Raw genomic sequence first — 27613 nt, 5'->3', positions numbered from 1 at the left:
CGGGGCGGGTCTGGGGCGGGGTCTGCGCCGGCGGCGGGCCCTGCGGGCGCTCGGCCAGCCGGGTAAACACGGCCGGAGCGCCGCGGCGGAGCAGGTGAGTGGGCGAGTTGGGGCGCGACGGCCCGGGCCCGGCAGCCAGTGGCATGGAGGGCGCAGTACGGAGCCGCAGTCCCAGGACCAGGCCCTGCCCTCCGCACGCCCCTTGCGATGGCCGGTCGCGGCCCTTTCGCCGGTCCCGGGGCTGCGGCCCCAGCGGCCGGGGAGGGGAGGGCACTGGGACAGCCTTGCTGAGGGCCGGCCCGGAACTGGGGAGTGGAAGGAACACGCGGAGCGGCTCCAGGCTTCCGGCCTTCAGCCGGGATCGGTGCTCCCTGCCGCGGGAGCCCCAGCCGGGGGTGGGCGCGGTGCGAGCTGTTAAAGGGCCGGGGCATTGAAAGGAGCCGTGCACGTGGGTCTCGAAGGCGTGCGGACGCCGCATTGTGTTCCTCCATCCTGACTGGGATCTAGTCATCGCCCAGCCCTGCCAGGTTGTGACACCCGGCTCCTGGCACTGCTTTGCAAGGGGCAGGAGGGAAGGCAAGGGTCTTTCCGCGTTAAGTGAGGGACACCTCAGATCCGGGCCTGGAGCCTCCGATTTCGTTATCAACGGTGTTTGGCTGTCTTATCAGGCATTTACAGCTATGAGGAGACTCCCAGAATCAAGCTTTTGAAGCTGAAGGAACCCGAAACAGAAGCTAGTTCCCACCCCAAATTTTATCTATGAAGAAACTCAGAGCTAAAGTGACTTTGTTCAAGGTCACCCAGGTAGGATGTATGAGAGCCAGCCTTAGAACCCATTGTCCTGGCCTCTATTTCTGTTGTCCAGCTTTGGGACCAAACCTCAGCCCTTCGGCAGTTGGATAAAATACCCTTATCGGTGACTTGATGACTGTTCCCTTTTCACGGTATGAACTGTTGATGGGCGCAGTAGCTGCATCCTCCTTTACAGATGGAGAACCTGCGAGGCATCCCATCCAGAACAGTTGCAGAGCCAGCTTAACTCAAAATTGACAGCTTGGGTTGTCAGCCTGTCCTGAGAATAACTTGATCAGTACGGACCCCGGCTTCCCTTATGGGTGCCCTTAATGTCTGCATGGCCTGTTCTGTAGACATCTAAGTCTCTAAGGACTTCAGCCAAGACCTTTGGCAGTAATTAAAGGCTTTGTATAAGCTGCTTCAGGTGTGTGAGCCTCAGGTTTCCCTCTGTGTGAATGTGGCTGTGTGGGGGCGGGGAAATGTGTTAGGAGCTGTATTTTCTGGGCCGAGCTGGTGAAGGGGCCTGGGGTCCAGCCTCCAACTCAGAGCTGCAGCCTCAGCTGCCCATCAGGCAGGCTGTCCAGTTTGGTGCCTTGGGTGTGCAAGGGGGCTTTCAGGGCAGCAGCTGAAAGTGGGGAGCTTGGAGGAACGTTGCTGTGGAGTGGGATGGGTGTTCAGGAAAAAGTCTGTATTGTTTGGTGTTGAAGTATCTGTGCACCAGGTCTAGAGCCTGACATGTGCATGGATGGAAGGTGAATGCCCTGAGCCTGTCTATTTGAGGAAGAGGAGGACAAGGAAGAGCCTGGCCAGAGGCTGCCACTCAGATATGCCTGGAGGCCCCAGAGCAGGTTGTCATGCCTGTCATCACCCCCCTGCCACCAGCTCCTCTGTGGCCACTCACTATCCCGCTGCACACCCAGGGTTTGCCAAATGAGAGGCTTCCAACTACCTTGGCCTTTCTCTAAGTTATTGATGATGCTTATGACAAGATAACTTGTTATATAAATTTGTTATATACAATAAAAAGCTGCTTTGTACAGTAGTTATCACAGTTGTCTTAAGAGCTTGGATTACCTTGAAGTAGTTCTTATTTTTACCCTTTTATGGAAAGGGAAACCGAGGTTCAAGGAGACAAGCAGCTTGTCCTCTTATGTGGCTTCTGTGATTGTGGGCACCAGGATTTGAACCCAGCTGGCTGTGTCTTCTTTTTTGAGTTTTTGCACAGGAGGCTTCCCGCACTCATGCCTTATCCATGTCCCTGCACTGCTGCCCACTGCTGTGTGGTCTCCATTAGTAACTACGTGACAAAGCAAAAAAAAAATTGTTTTAAAGAAACCAAAACAGTGTGTGTGTGTAAGGTCACATGCATGTTTCTATTAAAGACACGTTTGGCTGTTTTTCAGCTGTTGCTTTGACTTTTAAACGTTGTTTAGTTGGGGACTGGCAAGACAACAAATGTTTCTGAAAGTATTGCCACCTGTTCCCGGACTCCAGCAGCTGGGGGTGGGGTTGGGGGTGGAATGCTAGGACTCTGGGGCTGGCATGTCCTCCAGGCTGTCCTCAGCCAGGGCCTGGGAAGTTCTCCTCACCTTGCCGGCCGGATCTGACATGGATTCAAGCCTTGTGTAATCAGTGTTGGCTTCTGGGCCTGGAGGTGGTAAGGCTGCGTGTTACAGTCTGGGGAAAAGGAATTTTGAATCGGTCCTCAGGGAAGACCAGATGTCAGGGAGGGGGATCATTTCTGTCCAGTCTTATCATTGCTTGGGGGAATGGGTTGCTCATTCGTCTTTGCTAAAGTACAGTCCTGTGGAACAATGGGAAGAAAAATGTAAAAGGTGCTTATCTTCTGCTGTATCTTAACCAGAAACTTCCTGACCCTTTAAGAATAAAAGCAAAAAAAAAAAAAAGAATAAAAAGCAATACATGTTCACTCTAGAAAATTAGGGAAATTTTTTTTGTTTGTTTTTAATTTTTTAAATTTTTTATTTTTGAATACAGTTTTTTGTGGGTTTTTTAATTGAAGTATAGTAAGTTTACAATGTTGTGTCAGTTTCTGGAGTATAGCATAATAGTTCAATCATACATATACATACATATATTCATTTTCATATTCTTTTTCATTATAGGTTACTACAAGATATTGAATAGAGTTCCCTGTGCTATATAGTATAAACTTGTTGTTTATCTATTTTATGTATAGTAGTTAGTATCTGCAAATCTCCAACTCCAATTTATCCCTTCCTACCCCCTACACCCTGGTAACCATAAGTTTGTTTTCTATGTCTGTGAGTTTGTTTCTGTTTTGTAACTAAGTTCATTTGTCTTTTTTTTTTTTTTTTTAGATTCCACATAAAAGTGATGTCATATGGTATTTTTGTTTCTCTTTCTGACTTACTTCACTTAGAATGACAATCTCCAGGTCTATCCATGTTGCTGCAAATGGCATTATTTTATTATTTTTTAAGGCTGAGTAGAATTCCATTGTATAACTATACCACAACTTCTTTATCCAGTCATTTGTTGTTGGACATTTAGGTTGTTTCCATGTCTTGGCTTTTATAAATAGTACTGCTGTGAACATTGGGGTGTACATATCTTCTCGGGAAATATTTTTTCAAGTCATCCTTTAGCCCCCAGCCCAGAGAACCACTCTTAACATACATTTCCTTACAGTACTTTATGTACATACCTGTATTCATCGATTAAAATATTAGAGGTAGAAAACTGCAGATTAAGTTTTGTATCCTGTTTTTTCTGTTAATGTTATGCCTTCAGAATTTTCCCTGCATTGAGAATTCTTGGAAAACTGGATTTGGTGGATGTGTAGAACACTTGAATATGCCATTATTTATCTCACCAGCCAGACACTCTCCCACCTTCCCTTTTGAATTGACCCAGAGACACAGTGCCCTGTTTCCTGCCCTGCTGCCCACATGGGAGTACTTTCTGCAGGGTGCCCTGCCCGCCACTGCCCTCCCATGTGGAGGTAGCAGAGGGAGGGCAGAGAGGCCCTGGGCTGGAGCTGTGGAGTGAGGGGTGGGAGAGAGACTTTATTGAGTATTTGAGGTGGCAGGCAACCTTGTGGGTGAGTGAAGAGACGTTTCCTGACCTCTTGTCTGTGTTTTGTGGGCCGCCTGTGTGACTGCGGCCGTGGGTCACTGCGTATGTGACCCTCGCAAGTACTTTGAGGAGCAGGGAAGAGCTCCTCATTGGCCATTTGGAGACCTGAGCTGTAACTGTGGCTTCTGGTTGTGGGCCCTTAACCAATTCCTGTTGTCCTTCTGGGCTTTGATTTCCCTATGAAATGAGGTGTTGACCAGATAGCCTTTCAGGTCCTTGCGAGCTCTGATATCAGTCTGTGGACATGCCTGTTTGTTTCATAAAATGTTCACGTTGCCAGCGTGCCCTGGGCTGGGGCTAAAGTGGAAACACCCAGGTCCTGGATAAGGCTTGACCTTAGTGCTCAACTCACGTGTCTGATGGTTTCGCAGGTTCGAAACTTTCCAGGAGGGGCATTGACGGGTTTCTGTTCCCCTCTCTCACTGTGTCCCTGCCTGTATTTCATCTTCATTATAACCACCATTTATTGAACATCTACTCTGTGCCATACACTTTACATATATCTCTAGTTTTTACAGTAATCTTGCAAAGCATGCCTGTCTTGCTTTTTACAAGAGAGGAAATGGGCCGTGTGAAATTAAATTGTTTGCATATGTGATTCAGATCACACGGCCAGCTGATTTGAACTCTGTCTCTAAGGTTCAGCTTTTGACCACTGGCTTGATCCTTTTTGTTTAACAAACAAAAAAAAAACACAGTTTTTTCTGCGCCCTACTCAGAGGTGGCATGTTAGGGGCATGGCCTGTGTGGTAACCTTCACAGTTTCCCTTTGCTGCCTCCGAACTGCCCCCTTTCCAGGCTCCTTCAGGAAATGAGAGAAATCATCTCCTGAGCACTGCTGAGTAGGAAAGGGCAGACTGAGGTAAATCTAGAGCCTAGGTCAAGGCTCAGGAGGCCCCATAGGGTCCCCTGGGGCCTGTGACTCAGGAGGGCGGAGTGGTGCCTCAGAGGCCCCCTGCAGGACTCCCTGTGTTGAACCATCCAGCAAATGTGGGCTGAGATGGATGGACAGATGGATGAAGGTCAGCCAGGGCCAATACATGGTCAGGTGCTCAGGGCCAGGGGAGGCAGGCACGTAAGCCGTGGGAACGTCTAAGAGAGTTTCCTCACCTCAGCAAACCCTTCCCTGGGAAGACTGGAAATGCCCCAGGGGTCAGGAGAGCTCTGGCAGGTAGCCATGGGACCATGGGAAGTGGCCTGTTTAATACTGACACCACCCTTTTTGAGGGAGCCCTGAGAAATAAAATGAACGAATATAACAAAACAGAAACAGACTCACAGATACAAAGAACAAACTAGTGTTATGGGAGGGGGAGGGGATTAAGAGGTACAAACTACTACGTATAAAATAAATGATACAAAAATGCAATGTACAGCTCAGGGAATATAGCCAATATTTTATAGTAACTATGGAATATAATCCATAAGACTGTCAAGCCGCTGTGTTGTACACCTGAAACTACTATAATTTTTTTGAGGATAGGTAAATTTTATTTTCAAGATGAGGGAATCATAGAAATTCTAGTTAAAATTCTGAAGACCCGAAGTGTGCACATTGAAAGCATAGAATATTCCTGAGGGAAAATGGAGTACATACAAGGTTTAGTAACAAACCTAGAATAACTGAAGTCAAACTACTATAATATTTAAGTCAGCTTCCTCCAACAGTGAGAGAGAGGAGGGGCTCTGTTCAGCTAGGCTTGCTACAACAAAGAAAGCGAGTGCCCGCATCCAAGCCCTTCTCTGCCGCCCCACCCCACCTGTTTCTGGTAAGTGCAGTGACTCCCAGTTTTCTTTTAGAGCCACAACTTCCATCTTTTCCCGTGAGGCATCAGTGTTTACCATGGCATTTAAAAATCAGTTTCCTACTTAGGTAGGAATCTGTTTCCTAGTTAGATTTTACGGTCAGAACCTTTGCATTTTTCTGAAATGAAAATAAGGTCGAGGAAATTGGGTCACCAGGGTTCCCATAATAATGGCAGGAACTGCAGGCACAAGCAAGGTTGGGGAAATTCTCTGGGTCAGATTTCCTTGGTTTGGCTAATTCAGCATTTGAGTCCTGTTCAGCCAATTAATGGGAGTGAGCAGTGGTTTCTTTGAATGTGTGATTGTGCATCCTGATCCAAGGCAGCTTTTGGCCACAGTGCTTTGTTCTGGGAAGGGTTTCCGGGGTCTTGTGCACCCGTTCCTCCCATCAGCTTCTCTATGTTTTCCTGCTGCTCCTTCTGAGGGAGTGGAGAGCTGGTTGCTATGTGGTTGATAGGATTTGACATCAGCGATAGGAGAGTCACCCGGCCCCACCCCCACCTGCCTGTGACTCAGCCTCCCGGCGGGAGTTCTTGGCGTCACTGGTGCTCTGGTGTGGATGAACATCCAGCAAGAAGCTTGTTTATCTGCACACATTTGAGTGGTGATTTTTTCCCTCCAAGGATTTCAGAGTACCATCAGGCTTCAGTTCCACCTTAGAAGCAGAAGGAGTACGTCCCAGCTGCTCTGTTCTCCTTAAGGAGCAAGGTAATAAGTGGGGCCCGGAGAAGGTGTAAAGTAGCTTCATGAGTCCATTTGTTCCTCCCAGACCAGTGAGAGGGGATGCGGGAGAGGGCAGGATGGAAGAAAATCTCTCTAAATGTTGATATTCATTATTCTCTTTAAAAAATGAGTAGCTTAAAAAAACAGACTACAGACACAATCTATGTTTACTATAGAAGCTTTGAGAAATACAGAAGAGTATAAAGTAAAAATCACCCACAATCTTGCTATCCAAAGAAAACCACCTTTATGTTTTATAATATTTTGTAAATTGCCTGTCCTTCATTTCTGTACATTATATAGATTTTATATACATTATATATACAATAGATATTCTATAGCTATACATACATTTTCTAAGAAAAGCAGATGGTTATATATGTGAAGTTTTGTATCTATTAAATTTAACATCTTGTTTTTTTCATGTTATTAAATATTCTTTGAAATAAGACTTTTAGTAGTCATATAATAGACCTCATTAGATGGATGTATTATCATACAGAGTCAGGAATCTTAGTCATTTTCACTTTTTTTTTAACGATTATAAATGACTGCAACAACCATGTTTTTATGTAAATCTTTTATTGTTTTCTTAGGACTAATTCCAAGAAGTAGCATTTCAGGATCAAAAGGTATGAATGTTTTTAAAGCTCTCGATTTTTACTGCCTTCATAAAGGCTGGTCCAGTTTGTATGAGGGGGTGTTTGAGACCCAGTTTTTCCACACCCTCCTCCACAGTGGGCAGTGCTTGGGGACTTTTTCAGCCTGGTAACTCTTCTCCCCTTGCGGCTCTCCTAGTCTAAAGAGCTTCTGCTCCTCTGCCTCCCCAGTGGCTCTCTGACCAGGCATGGGCCGTTCAGGAGAAAGGACTGTTCATTCTTTCACTCCCCCGTTCAGCGAGCAAGTAGTGCAGAGCAGTAGGTGTGCCAAGGTAGGTGGGTGAGGTGCCCTGCCCCTGCGACAGGGAGGTGGACTGTAACTGGACACTTGCAGTACCGAGCCAGGGGCCCAGGCTGGGACATCTGATTACTTGGCAGGGGCAGCTCCAGGGAAGGTCTAACACCAGCTTGAGAATCACCTAGGGACTGTCTCAAAATGCAGATCCCTGGACCTTTGGTCGTGATGGAGCTTGGGAGGTACATTTTAAATAAGTAGCCTAGCATAGTGTTTAAGAGCTCAGAACCTACCTAAGTCCAAGGGTGACTGTCAGTTTTTTAATTTGTTTCCTCATCTGTAAAATGGGGAAGAATGGCAGTACCTCCTTCCTGACTGCTGTGTTTGGTGCACAGAAAGGGCTCAGCGCCTGTTCCACCACCACCCGCTCAGGTTTGAGAAACAGCATCTCAGGGGATGCAGCCTTCCTTTTGTCCTAAGCCATATCCTCAGGTGCCTGGAGCTCCGAGAGGCACCTCCACGAGTCCATCCACGCCCACCAGGCCCAGGGGCTGTGGTTAGGGTGCCCTTGCTTTGACGGCCCAGACCAGCTGCTGCAGCCCCTTCTGTGACCTGCTTTTCTGGGGGTCAGGCACAGCCCAGGGAGGGAAGGAACCTGCTCAGGGAGCATTAGTTTTCTGGTGAGGAGGCCATGAAGTACGTGTTGGATGGAAAAGCATGTTTTGTAGTATCCTGACGTTTCTCCCTCGGGGCAGTGCAGTTCCAGGTGGAAGGGATACAGTCCTCCCTTAGACCCACCCTCCGTAGACCCTCCCTTCTCAGACTTTGTGGGGCAGGAGTGCTCTCCTGGGAACTGGCTACTGGCTGAAGAAATGGAAATTGGAAGGCCCTAACCCTCCTTGATCCTGTGTCCCTTGCTTTTCTGTCCTCACCTGCGCCAGAGCTCCCTTTCTCCTTCCAGGAAGCATCTTCACTCATTGCTGGTCCATTTCCCTCATGCTTTGCTGTTTGGGAGTCTAGGAGAAGGGGTAGCCCGGATGCTGCACCTGTTGTGGTTTGAAGGGTGAGCTTATCCTCTGCCCTCGGGGGCTGCAGCCCTGATGTTTAGACGCAAGGATTCCTGATCTGCGCCTCTGGTCACTGCGAAGATAAATCCCAGGCCCTCCAGAGGCATGGAAGGAACAGGAGGGCGTTCGGAACTAAATTACTAACTCACACCCCAAACAAAACTGACATGCCATAAAGCAGAGTATTGAAAGAGCCACTGCACTGCTCCAGACGGACTGTCCTCATGTAGCTTGAGGAAACGCAGCCAGCTCTGTGTTTAAGGATGGACTCACCATTGTCAGAGTGGGCCATGAGGGTGTCTCCTGGGTCCAAGCAGGCATCTGCTGAGGATTTATCTAGCTGGGCTAAGCCTTGCAGAGGAGAGCGTAATAGTTTCTCTTCTTGGATCTCCATTAGATAGTTTCTTTCATTACCACAGATAAAGGAAGTAAAGCTAAAAACTTCACAAGGCCTCACAGAGTGTTGGGCTGCAAAGCTGTGTCCCTTCAAGTTAGGCTTTTATGTGGACTCTGCTGGTTCTGAGGTCTGGCCACTGAGGGGCAGGTCTGCTTTCTGCAGCCCTGGGGCTTCCCTGAAAGAGGTGGGAGTGCTCAGCAGGCACCCTGTTCCCACAAAGAGCACTCTGTTCACTTCCGTCTTCAGTTCTGAAACCCTCATGCTCCTCCCCGTGCCCTCCCTGTGCCCCACCCCTGCCAGCGTCAGCTCCTCCCCCTCGGTCAGCCTCCACCTCAACCCCCACACCCTTCCCTGGGGTGGTCCCACCTCCCACCGCTGCCTCCCTGGTCCCCACGCTTCAGCCACAGCAGATTGCTGGGTGTTGTCAGAATAGGACCTGCCAGGTCCCCCTCCCATCATCTATTTCTGAGTTACCTTCCACATGCCCCACCTCCTTTAGTCTCTGCCTGGCAAGATATTCCTAACCTTTGAGGCCCGTTTCATGTCCATCTTCTCCTCGAGACCTGAGATGTCTAATCCCCACAGCTGATAGACTGTCCCCTCTCTTAGTCTTATCTCTGCTAAACCCAGGGGAGCTTACTTATTCATTTTTAAATCCCTTCCAGGGAGTCTTTTGGAAGGGTCTGAGTCAGTGAGGTGAGCAGAGTCAGGCTCTGCTGTGGGCCTGTACTTGGGGGATGGAGTTGAACTCCACTTGGGTATATCCAGGCCACAGCCTGGGGCACTGTCTTCAAAAAAAGCAACAGCCACAGACCCTGCCAAGATGAACGGGACTGGCTGACTTGGTAGAAGGAACCTGCCTACTCCGTTTGAACATTATAAATTCTGGGGGTGACTGATGTGGAGACAAACTCAGATCAAAGAGCAGACCTGACTGTCCGTCCCTAGTAGCATGAGGTTCAGCCCCAGTTTCTCCAGGAGGCTAGTGATGAGGAAGCTGGCCCTGATGGTGGCTCTGCTGGCCCTGCCCAGGGTGTCAGTAGGGCTTCAGGCCACCTTTGCTCCCACGTGGTGCTGCTGTGGACACACACTGCTTGGGGCAGCACAGCGATCTTGGGGGACAGTCCTCACACACACTCGCCCCCCTGGTCTGAGCTCACTGCTCCCACGGCTGCCACTTCTAAACTAATGACTCTCATCTCCCTCCCCTCTGCCTCAGACCAGGGCACTCAGCCACCTTCTAGACTCTTTCCCCCTTTAACCCGTTTACATCAACAGATTCCTGGATCAAGCTTACAGTCTTTCTGCTGAAACCTTGCTCTCCCCAGTCCTACTCCCTGCCTGGCTATGCTGTCCTGTTTTATCCCCTGCATCTGGCCCTGACTGGCTGCCTCCTACCCTTTCTGAATTCTACCCCCTCACTCACATCCATCTTGCTGCACCCTGTTCATTTCCCACAATTGTCTCCAGGGAGGTCACCTTCCCTCCTTTTTCAGTTAGTGGCCAGACTGATATTTTTAACCAGAGATCTGATCTGACATCTCTGTCCTCGGGGGATGAAGCACATTTCCTTAACACAGCACCAGAGACCCCTTATACCTCCACAGCCCGACTCCTACTCCCAGCCCCTACCCCCACACCAGCCCTGGAAGTGCAGAGCCCTGGCAGGAACATTCTTCATACCCTGTCCTTCCTTCCTGCCTCTCTCCATCGGCTAATGTTATCTTTTCTAGAAAGCATTCCTGATCTCTGAGTCTTAGTCCTGTCTTTGTGCTTCTGTACCTTCCAGTGAACACCTGGATTGTATAATTTGTCACACTGGATGGCTGGTTTTTGGGGGTTTTTTAGGACAGAGTTGTCACTGGCACACTAAAGGTGCTGAATAGATGTTTGTTGATAGAATGCATGACTGTGTTGACTGTTTGGAGTGGCCCTGACGTTTCCAGTTGGGAATGTTGCCCCCTGTGGCCTGGATCTCCTCTAGCTAGTCCCTTTTGAGGCCACAGCAGCCTCAGTGGTGGCTCCTGGGGACTGTTACTTTACAGCAGTCCTTTGACATGTGTGTCCTGGGTAGTCATTGCTGGGCAGGACCTGTGTCCAGGTCTTAAAGCCGCCTCTCACCCTCCGCTGCCCTTGCCTCGCAGAAAGTGGAACAGGGTCCCCTCTGCTCCTTTTTCCAGGCACTTTCGGAGGCGGGGCCATGCTCACGTTCATGGCCTCTGACAGCGAGGAAGAAGTGTGTGACGAGCGGACATCACTGATGTCGGCTGAGAGCCCCACGCCGCGCTCCTGCCAGGAGGGCCGGCAAGGCCTGGAGGATGGAGAGAGTGCTGCCCAGTGGGTAGGTTCCTGCCAGAGTCTGAGGACTCCAGACAGGCCTCTGGGGTTCCTGTACCTAATGAATGGAAACCAGACATTCCCTGATGCGGGAGGGAGGGGGAAGTAAAGGTGAGAGAATTGGCCAGAAGGATGAGTGGTCCCCCGTGGCAGATCTTAGGTCCGTGAGGGCTTTATTTATAGCAGACTCAAGACACACACAGCCTATTAACAATTGACTCTGATGGACTGAGTGATTCTCTGCACCCTGGCCCTGCCCCTTAGATTTACCTTCCCCGTGCAGGTTACTGTTTCCTCAGAACCTGCGAGTGGGTTTGGATGCCAGGGCAGGCAGCACAGAGGCTGAAGGACAGCAGGAAGAAACTGCTGGAGGGAACCTTTCTGGTGGACGGCCAGATGTGGTAACCAGGAGATGGGTGTACCTGATTCATGTTTGACTTTTGAGCTGCAAATGCGTCTTAGTCCATTCAGGCTCCTATAACAGAAATACCATAGACTGGGCAAAATTTCTCACTGTCCTGGAGGCTGAGAAGTTCAAGATCAGGGTGCTGGCACATCTGGTGTCTGGTGAGGGTCCACTTCCTGGTCCATAGGGCGCTGTCTTCTTGGTGAGCCCTCACGTGATGGAAGGGGTGAGGGGGCTCGCTGGGGTCTCTTTTATAAGCGCAGTAATCTCGTTCATGAGGGCTCCACTGTCATGACTTAATCACCTCCTAAAAGCTCCCGCTTCCTAAGACCGTCACATTGAGGGTTAGGTTTCAAAATAGGAATTTGGGGGACATAAACATTTAGCCTGTAACAGGAGGGGTGGGCTGCACTGTGATCTTACCTCTGCAGCCTGCAGGGCAGGCAATGATAGCATTATAAAGTGGATGATAGACTTAGGAGAGCCACCTTGCCAAGCCACCTCCCTCCCCATCAGGATAAAACAACATTTGAATTTGCCCGAGTCTCATTCTCTGTTTTGCCCATTATACTATTTAAAAAACCTTCTGTGTGGAATTTTTTCTTCCAGCCAGGCTTAATCCTCTTTGCTGGAACTTGAGCTCATTTCTCCGGTCCTCTCTGTGCTCTGAGAGAGGTGCCACCAGCTCGAGGCCACTGCACGGCACTCCTTAGCAGTTTCTTGCTAGTTCTTTTATCTCCTGGAGTTTTTGTGCATTTCAGTTGTTTCAGTTCCTGTTCATTAACAGTTTTCCTTTCCTTCTCAGCTGAATGTCTCCATGGAATTCTCCCTGCAAAGAACTGATAACAAAGCAACGGTCATTTTTTATTTTTATTTCATTTGACATTGTCTTGGCTATTAATGTAATTAACAAGGCAGCTAATGACCCTGAATCGCCACAATTCCAGAACAAATTCTTGAAGATCAGTTTGTGTCAGTGACTGGCAGGTGTCCTGCCCTCCTTTGCTGCCTCCTCATTTATATTCCCCAACCTTCCCCCTTAGCCCAGATCCTCTCAAATGTTTGACACCCAGTTACACTCTTTGGTCCAGAGGTGCAAATTTTGCATGCTTGATTTTTAGGGGCAAAACATTGAAAGTAACTTCTTACTCTGCAAATTTTCATGTATTATTTACAACCAGAGAGTTTCCGTGTGTGCTGAGCATTCTAGTTTGATTTGTCAACCACAGATGTTTAGTCTCTGCCTTCTTACTATCACCTGTCCTGTCTCCTCCCACATTAGTATGACCGTGGGAACAGAGCTGAGTGGCATCCTGAGTTCTGTCCTGAGGAAAGGGGCAGATCTTTAGACATGCTGCAAACCCATTCTGCAGTCTGTCCTCTCCTGTGGCTACCATGGCCTTGCTTCCTACATCTGTGGTGGTTATTACCAACTCTAAGTCTTCTCCAGGTAGCCTCATAAACTTTCCAGATGTCCTGGAATCCCACCACTCCCATATCTAAAGTACAGCCCATAGACTGGTTCTTATATCTGGAAAGCAACATCCAAATGTCTCATTTCTGGTTCCAAAACACCCATGCGCTATGTTGGTAGGCCTCCAGCTGGGGGCATTCTGTGATGCTCACAACATGGTCTCTCACAGAGAAGCCAGGATAGCGAGGAGGACCACGAGGAGGACCCAGACCGCTATGTCTGCAGTGGGGTTCCCGGGCGGCCGCCGGGCCTGGAGGAGGAGCTGACCCTCAAATATGGGGCAAAGCACGTGATCATGCTGTTTGTGCCTGTCACACTGTGCATGATTGTGGTGGTGGCCACCATCAAATCTGTGCGCTTCTACACGGAGAAGAATGGACAGCTGTGAGTTGGGGGCTGGGCAGGGGCAGGGCATAGGGCAGGGGCAGGGGTTGCAGCCTCCGTTGCTCACTGCACCTGCAGCCCCAGTGCCAACAGCAGTAAAGAGCAGGGACTGTTTGCTGCCCAAATCCACACCCTGGTCCGTGCACTGCCTCCTGGCTGGATGACCTGCCTGGGCACATTCCTAGCCTCTCTCTGCCTCAGTTTCCTCGTTTGTATGATGGGTTTGAGAACAAAGTTACCAGGAGAATTGAACTAGTTAATCCACATGAAGGGCTTAAAGCAGTGTGCCACCACGCAGCACTCGGGCACGCTGGATCTTCTTGCAGAGGGCAGGCTCTCCTGGGTATGGCTGTGTCACCCATCACTGGGTGACTGTGAACGAGTCGCTTTCTCTCTGGGCCTCTACTCTCATGAATGTAAACCAAAGAGGACCAGATGATTCCTTAGCTCGCTTCCAGCCTTGCAAGGGAGATTTTGTTTATTTTAGTAAAAAAGAATGGCAGTAGCAGCAGCATGAAAAAAGGAGAAGCTTCCTCTGCCCCTCCCCCACCTTCCTGTGCTAATCACTGCTGAGTGCCTTCTCTAAACATCTTTTTTTTTTTTTAAACTAGAGAGTTTTTGTTGTTTTGGTTTGGTTTTTTAAAGAAAAGAGCAGAGAGAAGCCCCTGCCCTCAGGAAGTTTATAGTCTGTTTGGGATTCAGAGCAGCACAGATGAAAAGCAGGTAGTTTCAGAACATCACAGGCAGTTTGCTTCTTAAAGTCCAGGTTGGACAGAGCGAGAGATCAAAAAATTGTCTCCTGAGTTTATTAGCTGCCTGTACAGCTCCTGGGCTGTACTGGGTGTGGTAGGGGAAGCAGTAGGGGTGGAGGCGTCCTGGGTTGGGTGGGACTGATGGGGAGGTGGGGTGGGGAACTGCTGGGTCTCCCTGGACCAGAGCTGAGAGGTGGGGTGGGCAGGAAGAAGCACCTCCGTGGTAGGGTTTAACTGGGAGGGGAGTGGACGAGGCCTTGGTGAGGCCAGCCCGGCTCTTCCAGGCTGGGACATCGGCTCAGTCATAGGCTGTAGTCGGGAGCCAGGAGACGGGTTGAAAGGCAGGGCAGCTCACAGGGATGGTGGGTGGCACCCCTCTGGGGCAGCCCTAGCATGGTGCCTATGCCGAGCCGTGGGGTGCGCCCAGCAGGCAGGGAGCAGAGACCCGGCCCTTGCCTTCTCCCTCAGCATCTACACGCCGTTCACTGAGGACACGCCCTCTGTGGGCCAGCGCCTCCTCAACTCCGTGCTCAACACCCTCATCATGATCAGCGTCATTGTCATCATGACCATCTTCCTGGTGGTGCTGTACAAGTACCGCTGTTACAAGGTGAGTGCCAGCCCTGCCCTCTGTCTGCCTGCTCCCCTCCTTCTGTCCAGCTCCAAGGAAGCCTCTGTGCCTCTGATGCAGCAACCTTTGGCTTTTTTTTTAACAGAATTCTTTTTTCCCCCATGCAAAATCAACTCTGCGTACGTACCTTGTTTTGTTGAGATTCGCAGATACTGCAGTTTTTACAAATTAAAGGTTTGTGGCAACCCTGCGTTGAGTGAGTCTGTTGGTGCCATTTTCCCAACAGCATTATTTTGTAATTAATGTTGTTTTTTAATTGTTTTTTTTTTCACATAATGCTATTGCAGTTTTACTTGACTATGATATAGTGTAAACGTAACTTTTACATGCGCGGAAAACGAAAAAATTCTTGTAACTTGCTTTCTTGTGATATTTGCTTTATTGTGGTCTAGAACTGAACTCGAGTATCTTCGAGGTTTGCCTGTACTCTCTCCCACTTTTCCCACTCCTGCCCCTGACCAGGGATTACCCAATACTATTGTCCTTTGAATTGACACATAATCCCACTTAATTGAGTTCCTCTTTGCAACGTTCAGAGTGTTACTTCTCATATTCAGAAGTTAATTTTATTTTGCTTCTCCTTCCGAAGAAGTGAGATGCTCTGTTTAAGGCTCCCTCTACCCTGTACTTCCCCTCCAGGTTTATTTTCATTTTTCCATTTCCCTTTCGGCCAGGGATGTGCAGATGCTGCACTGAGGTCTTCCAGTGCTGGGAGACATTTGGGTGCCCCCCTCCCCGTGATACAGAGCCACCCCAGGGAGGAGTAGAGGAGTCCCAACTGGTCGAAATCATGGCCATTGCCCATCCCTAGAGATCTGTGAGCTTTAAGACATGGGTTTTAGGCTCTTCTCCCGAGGAAGGCTTTGAAGTCCTGAAGACTGAACGGAAGTTAGCTTGGACATTACCTGATTTAAAACCATTCACCTGCAGGTGTGCACAGCACTGTGTATTCAGGCTGCCATCATCTATGGAACAGAGAGAAAGATGGGGAGGCTCAATCTAGAGAGATGAGCACTATGCTAGCTGAGGGTAGCCATGGGGGTGAATGATGGGAGGGGAGTGTCTAGGAGCTGGAGCTTCTCAATAAATAATTACCTGTGCAAATGAGGCAGAGTTTTTAACTGGGGTAGGGAAGGCTGTGGATGGTGGGGAGCAGGGGAGAGGGCTTTTGGTTTGGGGCAGAGGATACAGCACATGTGGAGACAAGCTAGAAGGAGCATGGAGAGTGTGGAAAGCGGTCACTGCCATGGTCAGCAGGTGCCACCAACTGCTCCCGGGGTCTGTTAAGAGGCAGCTCAGCTCTCCATTCAGCAAGATTTACCTGGAGGCTCCATACATGGGCAGGAGATGATGGTGGTCCGGGCAGGTGGGGTGGGATGAGGAGGGCCAGTGCATGTACAGTGTGGCCGGATTGACCAGGGCCTCCCGAGGTCCCTAGTGGCCTGAGCTGGTGACTGATGGGTGTGTCCTCAAGGGAGTCTGGTAGTGGTGACCACCGTGCCACTGACTGAAGGACTGCTTTAAGATCAGCCCCACCCTTGCCCTTGAACCTCCCTTATTTGGCCAGGAGAGGAGGAACATGTCTTTCTGAGGACCTGTTTATAGACCCCCGAGGTGGGTGTTGACTCCCCAGGTTGACTGTTCAAAAAAAGCCAACTCAAGAGCCTGCCCTGACCACTGTATCCAAAGTAGCACCCCAGTGGGTCTCCTGTCACTTTGTCCAGCCAATTTTTTTCTTCGTAGCCCGTGTTACTTCCTGCTAATATGTGTTTGTGAGTGTGTTTATAGTCTCATTGCCTCACACTGGGACGCAGCATGTTTGGGCAGAGGCCTTGCAGCCTTATCTCCAGAGCCGAGAGCGTGCCTGGTGTGCAGGAGATGTGTCCGTGAGAATGAGTAGAGTCCTAGGCATTAGACCTGAGGGAGGCCCAGCTCCCTCGCACGCTTGCTGGGTTACCTTCAGAGAAGCCCTTGAATTTCTGTGCCCTTCTTGTCTACAAAACGACCACCTTCTCATGTAGTCATGGAGGAGCCTAAGGAAGAAAGGTTTCCCGGCTTGGGGGTCAGCCCCAAGAACCTGGGGCCTTGTGGTTTGGGGGCCCACATTCACCCAGCCTGTTTCCTTCTAGTTCATCCACGGCTGGCTGATCATGTCCTCCCTGATGCTGCTGTTCCTCTTCACCTACATCTACCTCGGGTGAGTGGCAGCTGGCGAGCAGCAGGGTCCTCGAGGACCCTTCCTTTCCCTGTGGGAGAGGAGGACCTGGGAGGGAGGGGCGCCCCCTGGGCTCCACACCTGCCCCGGTGCTGCTGCTGCACAAGCCCAGCTCCTTGACCAGGGAGTGGAGCTCTGCGTTGGGCCACACGTCTCTTTCTGGTTCCTGATTTAAAACAAATACGCGGAACCATCACAGAGAAGGTGCTCTGTGAACCCAGGTGGCGGGGCAGAAACCCCTCAAAATCTACATTCAGATCTTTAGGCTGGGCCTGGGTACCTCCTAGTTTATGGGGAGAGTGATCTCTGTTGCCCTGGATTTGGGATATCAGCCTGACCCGAGGGCCCAGAGAGACTGGATGGAAGAAAACACTTCTCCAGGGTCCTGTTCTACTGGCAGAGGGTCTTCCAGGCTGCGTCAGCACATGTTTATGTGAACCAGTGGGAGGATGAGACATCAGTGTACTCTCCACCCTGTTCCAGAAAACAACTTCAAGTGGTTCCTTGTAGAGCTCATAGAAATGCAGAAGGGGATGTTAGTAAATGAAGCCGGAGGTTGAAAAAATCAGGCTGGGACTTCATGATTGAGGAGCAGGGAGTGTTGAGCTGTATCAGGGTCTGACACCTCCACTGAGTTTCTCAGCCCATGGGCTGGACTCTGGTCCTACAGGGAAGTACTCAAGACCTACAATGTGGCCATGGACTACCCTACCCTGTTCCTGACCGTCTGGAACTTCGGGGCAGTGGGCATGGTGTGCATCCATTGGAAGGGCCCCCTGGTGCTGCAGCAGGCTTACCTCATCATGATCAGCGCACTCATGGCCCTGGTGTTCATCAAGTACCTCCCGGAGTGGTCTGCCTGGGTCATCCTGGGCGCCATCTCCGTGTACGGTAGGTGGTGCAGGTGGGCCGGGAGCCAGGTGGGGGCCGTGGGGAGATGTCCAGGGCCGGGTCCTCACTGCTGCATGAGGTGGTGGGTGCTGAGAAATCCCCTGCCCCCGAGGAGGCCTGGATGGTCTCCCTTCTGAGAAGGTCACCTTCGTAAAAAAAAAAAAATACACACAGGGTCCTGTGGAATCACTACTGCTGACATGGTTATTAATAGCAGCAAATGTGTACTGAGCACTCACACCGTTAAGCACTTTGCACACAGAAGTCACCTGCTCCTCAGAACAACCCTGAGATTGGGCACAGTCTCCATAAATAATGACGAGCACCCAAAATGTTAGCTGCTGTTCAGTTAGTATAGATGTCCCTCGGTATCCTCAGGGGATTGGCCCCAGGACCCCCACAGATACCAAAATCCAAGGATGCGCAAGTCCCTTATGTAAAATGACGTGGTGTTCGCGTATGACCTGCACACATCCTCCCAAGTACATTAAATCATCTGTAGGTTACTTATAATACCTAATACAATATGAATAACATGTTAATAGTTGTTAAAGGAATGTAGATGATTTGTAAATAGTTGCTGATTTGTAGCAAATACAAGTTTTGCTTTTTGGAACTTTTCTGAAATTTTTTCTGAATATTTTTGATCCATGGTTGGTTGAATCCATGGATACGGAACACAGAGATGTGGAGGGCCAGCTGTATTAGTGTGATTATCATCGCCAGTACTGTTTCTTACATTTTTAGGATAAGAAATTTGGAGCTCAGAGAAATGGGCCTTCGAGCCCATCCTCTGGGTCTCTGAGGCACACAGCAGCTCCCTGTTTGCAGTCACCTGCTTAGACCCGGCTCAGGCCCCACTGTGGGCTCCAGTGAGCTCAGGCTCTGGGGATGGTGGCCAAACCTGTTGGGTGGGGATGCTGGAGCAACAGGGCACTTCTGAGAGCCTCGCCCAAGGCTCTGGGACGCACTTGCCCCCTCCGCCTGGTGTTAGTGGGCTGGCTCCTCTCCGAGGACTGCTTGGGAATAAATGTCTTTCTTAACATGCCAAGGACGTCTTTGTTTTCCCAGATCTCGTGGCTGTGCTGTGCCCCAAAGGGCCACTAAGAATGCTGGTGGAAACTGCCCAGGAGAGAAATGAGCCCATATTTCCTGCCCTGATATATTCATGTGAGTGACCCCCATGCCTCTTTCAGTCGTGGGAACCAGGGATGTGTTGGCCATGGCTTTCAGAGTTGACTAGGAGATAGTTAACCCTTTCCCTGACTGAAGGGGAGGAGGCAGCCTTGGTGATCCCAGTAGGGGCTCCTTCTTCCAGAAATGAAGGTAAGTTGTATTTTGCTATCACACAGGGAGAAGCTTGGAGAGTTAGAGCAGGAAGGGGGCTTCAGGGGAGATGGTCCTGCCCTTCATCCTATGCAGCCTCCACTGGCACGTTCTTATGGGCCCACAGCACCCACTCAGCCCTCCCTGCCCCTGAAAAGGGACTTGGAGACAGACTCTTCAGGACAGGGGTCTGGGGATACAGGGTGCACCTGCCTTTCCCTGGGCTTCCTCAACAGCTACACGGCTGGTTGAAGTTAAGTCTCTGAAGGGAAGACATGCAGGGTTGCTGCTGGCCTCGGGGCCTGGGTGGGGGGTTTATAAATGCATTCAACAGACATGTGGCAAATCCCCACTTTGTGGCCGGAACTGTGATGGGTGTTGGGGGTGCAGTGGAAACAGGATCCAGAGGTCCAGGCCTCACGGAGCTCACAGCTCTGGGGTTTTAGAGTGCTGGCTAATCTCTGTATAAACGAAGACCCAAGCTTGTGGTGGAGAGCTGTCAGCAGCCTGGCGCATGGTGTGAAAGCACATTCTAGGCCCACCCTGAAGATGGGCAGAGGCCAGATGAGTCCCGACTTTGATTCACTGTCACTCTGCTCTGATGGAGCTCACATTCGAGCAGGGAAGACAGGTAGGAACTAAATAGACAGACACGTAAGTCAGGAGGGGAGTGCTCTGTGGAAAAGTAAAGCAGGGTGAGGGCCTGAGGATTCCAGGGTAGTGAGGGAAAGCTCTTTTTCATAAGGTGACCAAAGAAACCCCATGTCACAAGGTGACATTTGACCAGAGACCTGCCTTAGGAGAATCTGGTGATGGAACTCCAGGCAGAAGTAACAGCAGTGAGTGCCTGGTATGTTCTGAGCACCCTGCGGCCAGGCGGTGGGAGCGGAGGGAGGAGGAGAGGGCAGGCAGATCCCTTTAGGCCACGGTGAGGACTTGGCTTTTACTGCTGAGTAAGATGTGATGCCACTGGAAGACTGTGGACTGACCTGACTACATTTTAACAGGTCCACGCACAGTGTACTGAGTGGAGAACTGAATGTGCCGGGGACAAGAGTGGAGGCAGGAGCCAGGTTTGGAGGCTGAATAAACAACCCAGGAAAGAGATTGGGGTTTGGCCACAGGGCAGCAGTAGAGGCACTGAGCTTGGACGTTTTGGAGACAGAACTGGCAAGATTTGCTGTTGGTGTGGGTGCAGGTTGTGAGAAGGAAAGTCAAGGAGATGTCAATGCTTTGGTCCTGAGCAACAGAAAGGATGGAGTTGATTACTAAGAGGGAGGAAGCTGGTGGGTGGGTCAAAGGGCAGTTGCTGAGAGTATCTGAGATGCTCACTGGACATTCAGACGGAGAGTTGCAGAGACGAGATGAGAGTTCAGGAGAGAGTTTCCAGGCCAGAAAAAGAACACATTAGTACCACATGATCCAGCAATCCCATGTCTGGACAGAGAGACCCAAGAGAATTGAAAGCAAGGTCTTGAACAGATGTTTGACTAGCAGCACTATTTACAATATCCAAGAGACGCAAGCAACCCAAGGGTCCATTGATGGAAGAGTGGATAAACAGAATGTGGTATATCCATAGACTGGAATATTAATATTACTCAGTCTGAAAAAGGAGGGAAATTCTGACATGCTACAACATGGATGGACCTTGAGGACATTATGCTAAGTGAAATAATGCAGTCAGAAAAAGATAAATACTGTATGATTCCACTTAGATATCTTGAGTAGTCCAAATCAGAAACTGAAAGTAGAATAGTGGTTGCCAGAGGCTCGGAGGAGCGGGAGGGGTACAGAGTTTCAGTTCTACAAGATGAAAACAATCTGGAGATCAGTGTGAATATACTGAACACTATTAAACTGTGTCCTTCAAGATGGTTAAGCTGATATATTTTATGTTATTTTTTTACCACAATAAAACAAAAACTTAATTAGTTCACCAAACTATTCACTGATAATATTATCTTTGTTTTTGTGAGTAGGCAAAAAAAGACAGGAAAAAGCATTGCCTGCCCACACTGGGCCAGTGAGTCTGGACCCCCTCCCCCGTTGCCCCCTCTCAGTGGGGCATAAGCAAATACCCTCGGGAACTGAGGGTCCTGTGCTGGCTTTCTGGGGACACAGCCTGGCCCACCAGCCTCCCAGGTGCTGGGGCAGCCACAGCTAGTACTGCCTGAGGCCTGACCCTTCTCTTCTCTCCCAGCTGCCATGGTGTGGACCGTGGGCATGGCCAAGCTGGATCCCTCTTCACAGGGAGCCCTTCAGCTCCCCTACGACCCAGAGATGGGTGAGTTTCAGGGGCCGACAGCCTCTCATCACCAAGGGTGGCTTTTCACCTGCACTCAGCTCAGCCTGGCCTGTCCTGTCCAGGAGGCACGAGGACTGAGCGGGCAGGAGGGTAGGCCGACCTCCCCGGACACGCACACCTTGGGGATGGTGTGCCGGTAGGACTTGGGTCCTCTGTCTCTGCCCCATTCCTCTTGCTTTCCTTTCCTTGCTGTGTGGACTGGAGAATCCTCTTTGTGTCGGGCTGGGCGTGGTGAGGGGTGAGGACAAGGGAGTCCTGAGGTCAGAGAACCCCCTGACCGGCTTTTTTATCTCTCCCTCGCCTCCTCCTCATGTGACGATGGTCGTCTTTTCTTCCTGGACACCCAGAAGAAGACTCCTATGACAGTTTTGGGGAGCCCTCGTACCCTGAAGTCTTTGAGCCCCCTCTGCCTGGCTACCCCGGGGAGGATCTGGAGGAAGAGGAGGAAAGTAAGGTGTCCAGATGGTCTGCGTGGGCCCAGATGGGGCTCCCTGAGGTTGAGGGGAGGAGGGCGTGAGGGGAGATAGCTTCCCAAATCAAGGAGAAACCTGCAAAGGTGCAGTCCTGTTGGCAAGCCACAGGGACTTTTACATCCACCTAAGCCTCGTGCATGGCCAGTGTTGGCTGAGTACCTGCTGTGCGCGCACTGCACAGGTGCCAGGAGGACTAGGCAGGGGACACGGGGTGATGGGGAGCAGTAGCAGGGCTCTTGACCTGCGTCAGGGGTCAGAGGAAGTCACTTCTGAGCCGAGCTCCAGAGGCTGAGCCACTGGAACTAGGAGGGGAGACCCACAGCGAGGGTGTCTTTCCAGCCGAGGGGACAGTGAGGGCAGAGACCCTGAGGCAGATGGTGCTCAGTGAGTTTGAGGAAGTGAAGGCAGGATACTGAGGCTGAAGTGCAGAGATGGGCAGGGAGGCAGGCAGGGGCTCGAAGGGCCTCCTGGATCAACAAGGGGACTGTCTGTGTCCTGTGAGCGGTGGGTGCAGTCAGGGGAGTGGGGTTCGAGCTGTGTTGGGAGAGGGACAGGGTGGGGAGGGGCAGCTTTGTGGCCGGTGGAGTGTGGGCTTGAGTGGCCTGAGGATATCCCAGTGCGGCCGTGAGGGACACAGGGCGTGGGCTCTGGCCCCAGAGGGAAGCCTGGGCCAGGCAGGCCAGCGCTGACAGCACTGCTCCAGGTTGGGGCTGATGGAGGACTGTGGAGGGCGGGGCAGGGGTGGAGTTGGGATGGAGGCTTCCCAAGACAGAGCCCCAGGTGGTTGAGAGACAGGAGGAGCCAGTGTAGAAGACATTCTTGAAGACGCACCCAGATACGTTCTGAGATATAGTTACATTCCCAAGGGGATTAAGATAGATTTGCAGATACTGACTGGTATATATAAAATAGATAAAGAAGTTTATACTGTATGGCACAGAGAACTATATTTGTTACTTTGTAGTAGCTTATGGTGAAAAAGGATATGAAAATGAATATATGTATACTCATGTATGACTGAGGCAATGTGCTGTTCACCAGAAATTGACGCAACATTGTAAACTGACTATACTTCAATAATAAAAAAAAAAGCCATTCTGCCAGCACAGTCACAGACCACCTACCGTGAGCCAAGGGGTGCAGAGGAGCAGGGAGACACCCCGGAATTAAAGCATCCTCTGCCCTTGAGGGGTTCCCGGTTGAGAGCAGCCCAGGTGGTGGGAGGTTAGATATAAAGGACTCAGGGCCAATGTGGGGAAGAATACAAAGCTGAGGTGGGCCTAGAAGGATAAATTGGTCACCCTGCAGAGAGGCTGGTGGGCTGCACCCAGACCTGGCCCTGAGCACCTGGAGTCAGCGTGTCTCCCCCGAGGGCACGGTCTGCAAGGCCACCCTTACTTAACACGCAGGCCACAAATTCTGGGGGTCTGCAGGCCACCCACACTTCTGACCCATGGGCTACAAATCAGGGGGCTCCCACAATCCCCACAGGCTGGAAAATTTGCTAGAATGACCCACGGAACTCAGGAAGGTGCTGCACTTACAATTACAGTTTTATTGTAAAGGACACAAATCAGGACCAGCCAAATGAACCACACAGGGCAGGGTCTGGGGTTGCTGTCTCCCTGTGGGGTCAGGGCATGTCACCCCCACCCCCACACATGGTTATGTGTACTGAGTTCCAGTGTCCAGAATTTCTACTGGGATCTCATTCCGTAGGCACGATTGAGTGAATCATTGCTCATGGGACTGGACTTCATCTCCAGGCTCCCTCCCCTGACCAGAGGTCAGCCTGGCCCAGAGTCCCAACCCCCTCAACACACAGGTGGTCTTTTTGGTCACCAGCCCCATCTTGATTGTCTCATTTGCATAAATGATCCAAGGGGCTCCTGAAAAACAGACACTCCTATTACTTGGAAAACTCCAAGGATTTGGTCTCCCTCCCAGGTACTAAGGCCAGTTAGATTCTTTATTATACAACAGCATTGGCAAAGGCTCAGATGAGAGAGGAGGAGGGCTTCAGGGAGCTCAGGGCTGTTTGGTGGCCTGAGCAGCTGGGGGCTGGACCTTAAAGGGTGAGCAGTACTCACAGAGGAGCTCACTTCACCCTGGAGGCCGTGGGGAACTCTTAGTGGTTTATTGCAGGGAAATAAAGTGAACAGAGCTACATCCCAGATAGATCCGGGGCAGCAGCAAGGAACACAGCCAGCTGGGGGACCTGGTGAGGGAGGAGCCATAGGGGCCCCACTCAGGCCACGGGCTGAGAGGAGATGGTGCTGCTGCAGACTGGAGGCACTGACAGGACCTGGCTGGGCGAAGGGCGGGCAGGGAGGCGTGGAGGGTGACAGGGGAAGGCGGGGCAGACAGGTGTGAGGCTCTGCGGGACAGCCAGATGGAGACGCCAGAGACAAATGAAGGAGTGTGGTGCTCAGGAAGGTCAGGGTTTGAGACCCGAGTTGGAGTTACCAGGATATACATGCTGTCAAAACCATAGGTCAGCAGAAGGTACCAAGGGCAGGTGCAGGGTTGGAATGGACAGCCAGAGGGACAGACCCCCGTGGGTGACATCTATAGAATGAAAGGAAGGGGGCTTGGGGAGGATCCTGGGGAGTAGCTGGAGGAGAACAGGGTGCTGAGACAGACGGGTGCCCATGGGGCCCAGGATGGCCTTGCCAGAGCCCGTTGGTTGGGGGATGTGGGACCTGCTGCCACAGGTCTCTGAAGTGACAGGGAGGTGAGCACAGAGCTCCTCTGAGAAAGAACTGATTGAACAGGAGGCAACATAAGGGAGGGGAGAGAGCCGGGACGCGGGAGTCAGGGTGGTAGCAAGAGAGACCCACAGCGTGGAGGGTCGGCTCTGTAAACTGCAGAACTTCAGTGTGCTCTGTGCCCAGGCAGGAGCCAAAATGAGGGAGCTGGCATCAAAACGGGTGCATGGAGGAAGGGATGGGTGTGCCCGAGGCAAGGCACCTCTTGCTTGGAGCCCAAAAGGGAGGAGAAGGGGGCAGGCAGGCAGAGCAGTTTCCCAGATGCAGACCTACTCGATTCAAGTCTATTACATAAACACTTTTATTGACTGTGAACAAAATTATCCCATAAACCAGCATATGGGGCAGTTGTACTAATGGAAACAAACTTGAAAGCATTCTAGAAGCTCTTGTTTCCCTGTCAGGAATGGATATGCTAATTATAAGTTACATTTAGCTATTTTTAAGGGGGGCGAGTCTCCAGAGGACCATGGGTATCATACATGTTCTTGAAATTAGTGAAGTTAAATTTCCTTAAAAGCATTTATAATTCCAACTCAGTTGTGTGGCCTCCCACCAGGCCCGGAAAATACATTTTATTCGCTCTTGTCTTTACTCAACCAGGGACCAAGCACCAGTTTTACCTGAGTTATCGGAAATGCTGGCTTCTCACAGCCCAGACCGCAAGTCACTCAGGCCATAGGTCCCCCCCTTTTCCCACTGGCTGCTGTTTTTCCAAAGCAGCCAGGTCTTGTCCCAGGGTCCAGGATAGCTGTGACGCTACTCTGGCATCCCTCGGAGGACCCCAGGGCTATGGCCCCTGGGTCCCCTGGGCTGGGGAGAGTGGCTGGTGTCAACCTTCTCTGTTGTGTCCTCTTGGGGCTTCGGAAACCTATAGTCCGTTCTCTCTCGCCACACAGGGGGCGTGAAGCTCGGCCTTGGAGACTTCATCTTCTACAGCGTGCTGGTGGGCAAGGCGGCGGCCACAGGCAGCGGGGACTGGAACACCACGCTGGCCTGCTTCGTGGCCATCCTCATTGTGAGTGGGCCATGGACAATGCTCCCTGCCCCCGTCCCCCAGCATTAGGGCCCCTGGGGGGCTTCATGGGGGGCCCAGGAACCCAAGGTCATTTTCAGATGCTTTTTCCCCTCAGAGGGGCTGGGTGGGGTTGCCAGGATCCTCAAGATGAGACTGAGGTTTCCAGGAGGTTCTGGTCATCAGCAGATGCAGGAACAGCAGTGGAGGGACAACCGGGGCTCTGATGTTACTGAGCACGCGCACCAGGTGCCAAGGTCTTGGCTAGCTTCGTGCACTTGTCTCATGGCACCTGAGGCAGGGATGATGACCTGAGATTTAGACAGAACAGGTTGAAAGCCTTGGCCGAGGGCACAAAGCTGTGAGGGATGAGCTATGGTCTGAACTCAGGTCTCTGACTCCAGAGCTGTGTGTCTTCCTGTCTTCCCTGAATCCCACCCAGACATCATGGGGTTCTGAGTTGCAGGGGTCTCCTGGGGCTTGAGAAGGGGGTCACTTTGATCCCAGCAGTGAAATTTGGAGGACCCTATAGTCACTTAACATGGCCAGATACACATAATGAGGGAAGCGTCCTATGTGATTGCATCTCAGAGGTGGAGGCTCTGAGTGGTGGGTTCTCAGTGTTCTGCCCTGGGCGTCACGTGCTGCATTAGGGCTGAGGCTCCAGTTCTTTGGACATTTTGTATTTGCCGACAGTGTGTGTCAGAGACAGGGTCGTAGACCCCTGGGCTCCTCCATTTCCAGACTGTCTGGCCTGATGCCTTGCCCTCCCCAAGGACAGGGCATGCACTCTGTTTCCCTGTCCCCACTCTGGTCCACAGCTTGCATCGACTGGGGTGGGGACAGGATAGGCAGCCACTGTGCCTACTTCCGAGGGGGTGGGTCGTGTGACACGGCATCGTCAGTTCCCGAACCAAACCTCGCTGGCATTTCAGTCAGGCCTGTCCAATTCTTGTATAAATATATGTCCCCCAGGGAAGGCAGGGAAGATGACAGGGTGTCCAGGGCTGTTTTCTGACAAGCCCCAGAGCCCAGGGACTAGACTGTCACTAACTGCTCTGGTCCCCCATCCACACCGGTAGTCACCCCACGCCCTACTCTGTGTCCTGCAGGGCTTGTGTCTGACCCTCCTGCTGCTCGCCGTGTTCAAGAAGGCATTGCCTGCGCTTCCCATCTCCATCACGTTCGGGCTCATCTTCTACTTCTCCACAGACAACCTGGTGCGGCCCTTCATGGACACCCTGGCCTCCCACCAGCTCTATATCTGAAGGGAGGCGCGGGCACTGCGGGCTGGAAACTGTAGAAAATCGTACCTGGACACACTTGTATAGTTTTACACTCTAGTGTCATATATTTTTAAGACTTTTCTTTCCTTAAAAAAGAAAAAAAGAATAAAAAAGCGTGTTTACTTCATGAAGAAGAAGAACCAGCTTTTTGGTGCTAGTTGTTTTGTCACCGGACGGCGGCTCACCCCTCCCGAGCACTGGCTTCACTGACGGAAAACGTGGGAAGTCGGTCCGGATGCACTGAGGAAGGACGTGGAAGGGGTGTGGGCAAGGCCGCTGCTCTGGCTTCGCAGCATGGAGTCCTGAGGGCCCCCAAGGAGGAAGGGTGTGTGTGTTCGGGACCAGGAGTTCACGCCCGGGGTGGCACATAGTGCCTGGTCACTCTGCCCGGAGAAGAAAAGCCGATTTTCTCTGCAAGGAAAGTCCCAAATGCTTTGTCTATGATGTTGTCATTATTTTATTACCTTTAGAAACGGAGTCCTTGTTGCAGCAGTCACTGCTGGAAAGTGTCTTAATATCAATAAAGAGATGAATCCTGTTGGAAT

At 51.1% G+C, this 27613-nt stretch overlaps 1 protein-coding gene across 4 annotated transcripts; it reads left to right on the top strand.

Annotated features, from left to right (window-relative positions):
- Window positions 1–11: 11 nt before the first annotated feature.
- PSEN2 (presenilin 2) lies at window positions 12–27613 on the top strand. Of its 4 annotated transcripts, XM_032466578.1 has the most exons (14): window positions 12–94; window positions 6345–6429; window positions 7041–7076; window positions 10983–11143; window positions 12351–12401; window positions 13189–13403; window positions 14624–14765; window positions 16916–16983; window positions 17672–17892; window positions 18964–19062; window positions 21422–21505; window positions 21874–21975; window positions 25667–25785; window positions 26895–27612. In XM_032466578.1, exons 4-14 carry the CDS (start codon window positions 11003–11005, stop codon window positions 27048–27050), a joined length of 1398 nt encoding a protein of 465 aa, XP_032322469.1. In that variant the 5' UTR covers window positions 12–94; window positions 6345–6429; window positions 7041–7076; window positions 10983–11002; the 3' UTR covers window positions 27051–27612. The 4 variants fall into 4 exon arrangements, with proteins under 4 accessions (XP_032322469.1, XP_014417631.1, XP_006188178.1 ...); XM_014562145.2 differs by lacking the exon at window positions 12–94 and having other exon boundaries at window positions 21877–21975; window positions 26895–27613; XM_006188116.3 differs by lacking the exons at window positions 12–94; window positions 12351–12401 and having other exon boundaries at window positions 21877–21975; window positions 26895–27613.

The sequence above is a fragment of the Camelus ferus genome, chromosome 23, assembly GCF_009834535.1.
Source record: "Camelus ferus isolate YT-003-E chromosome 23, BCGSAC_Cfer_1.0, whole genome shotgun sequence".
Taxonomy (NCBI): Eukaryota; Metazoa; Chordata; class Mammalia; order Artiodactyla; family Camelidae; genus Camelus; species Camelus ferus.
Note: the sequence above shows the minus strand (reverse complement) of the source record. Positions and strands in the feature narration are given on the sequence as shown.

Excerpts from the sequence above, each read along its gene's own strand:
- PSEN2 (XM_032466578.1), top strand. The coding sequence starts at position 11,003 with ATGCTCACGTTCATGGCCTCTGACAGCGAGGAAGAAGTGTGTGACGAG. Across the intron at positions 12,402-13,188 it reads GAACTGATAACAAAGCAACG|AGAAGCCAGGATAGCGAGGA; the intron begins GTCATTTTTTAT and ends GGTCTCTCACAG. Across the intron at positions 17,893-18,963 it reads GGGCGCCATCTCCGTGTACG|ATCTCGTGGCTGTGCTGTGC; the intron begins GTAGGTGGTGCA and ends TTGTTTTCCCAG.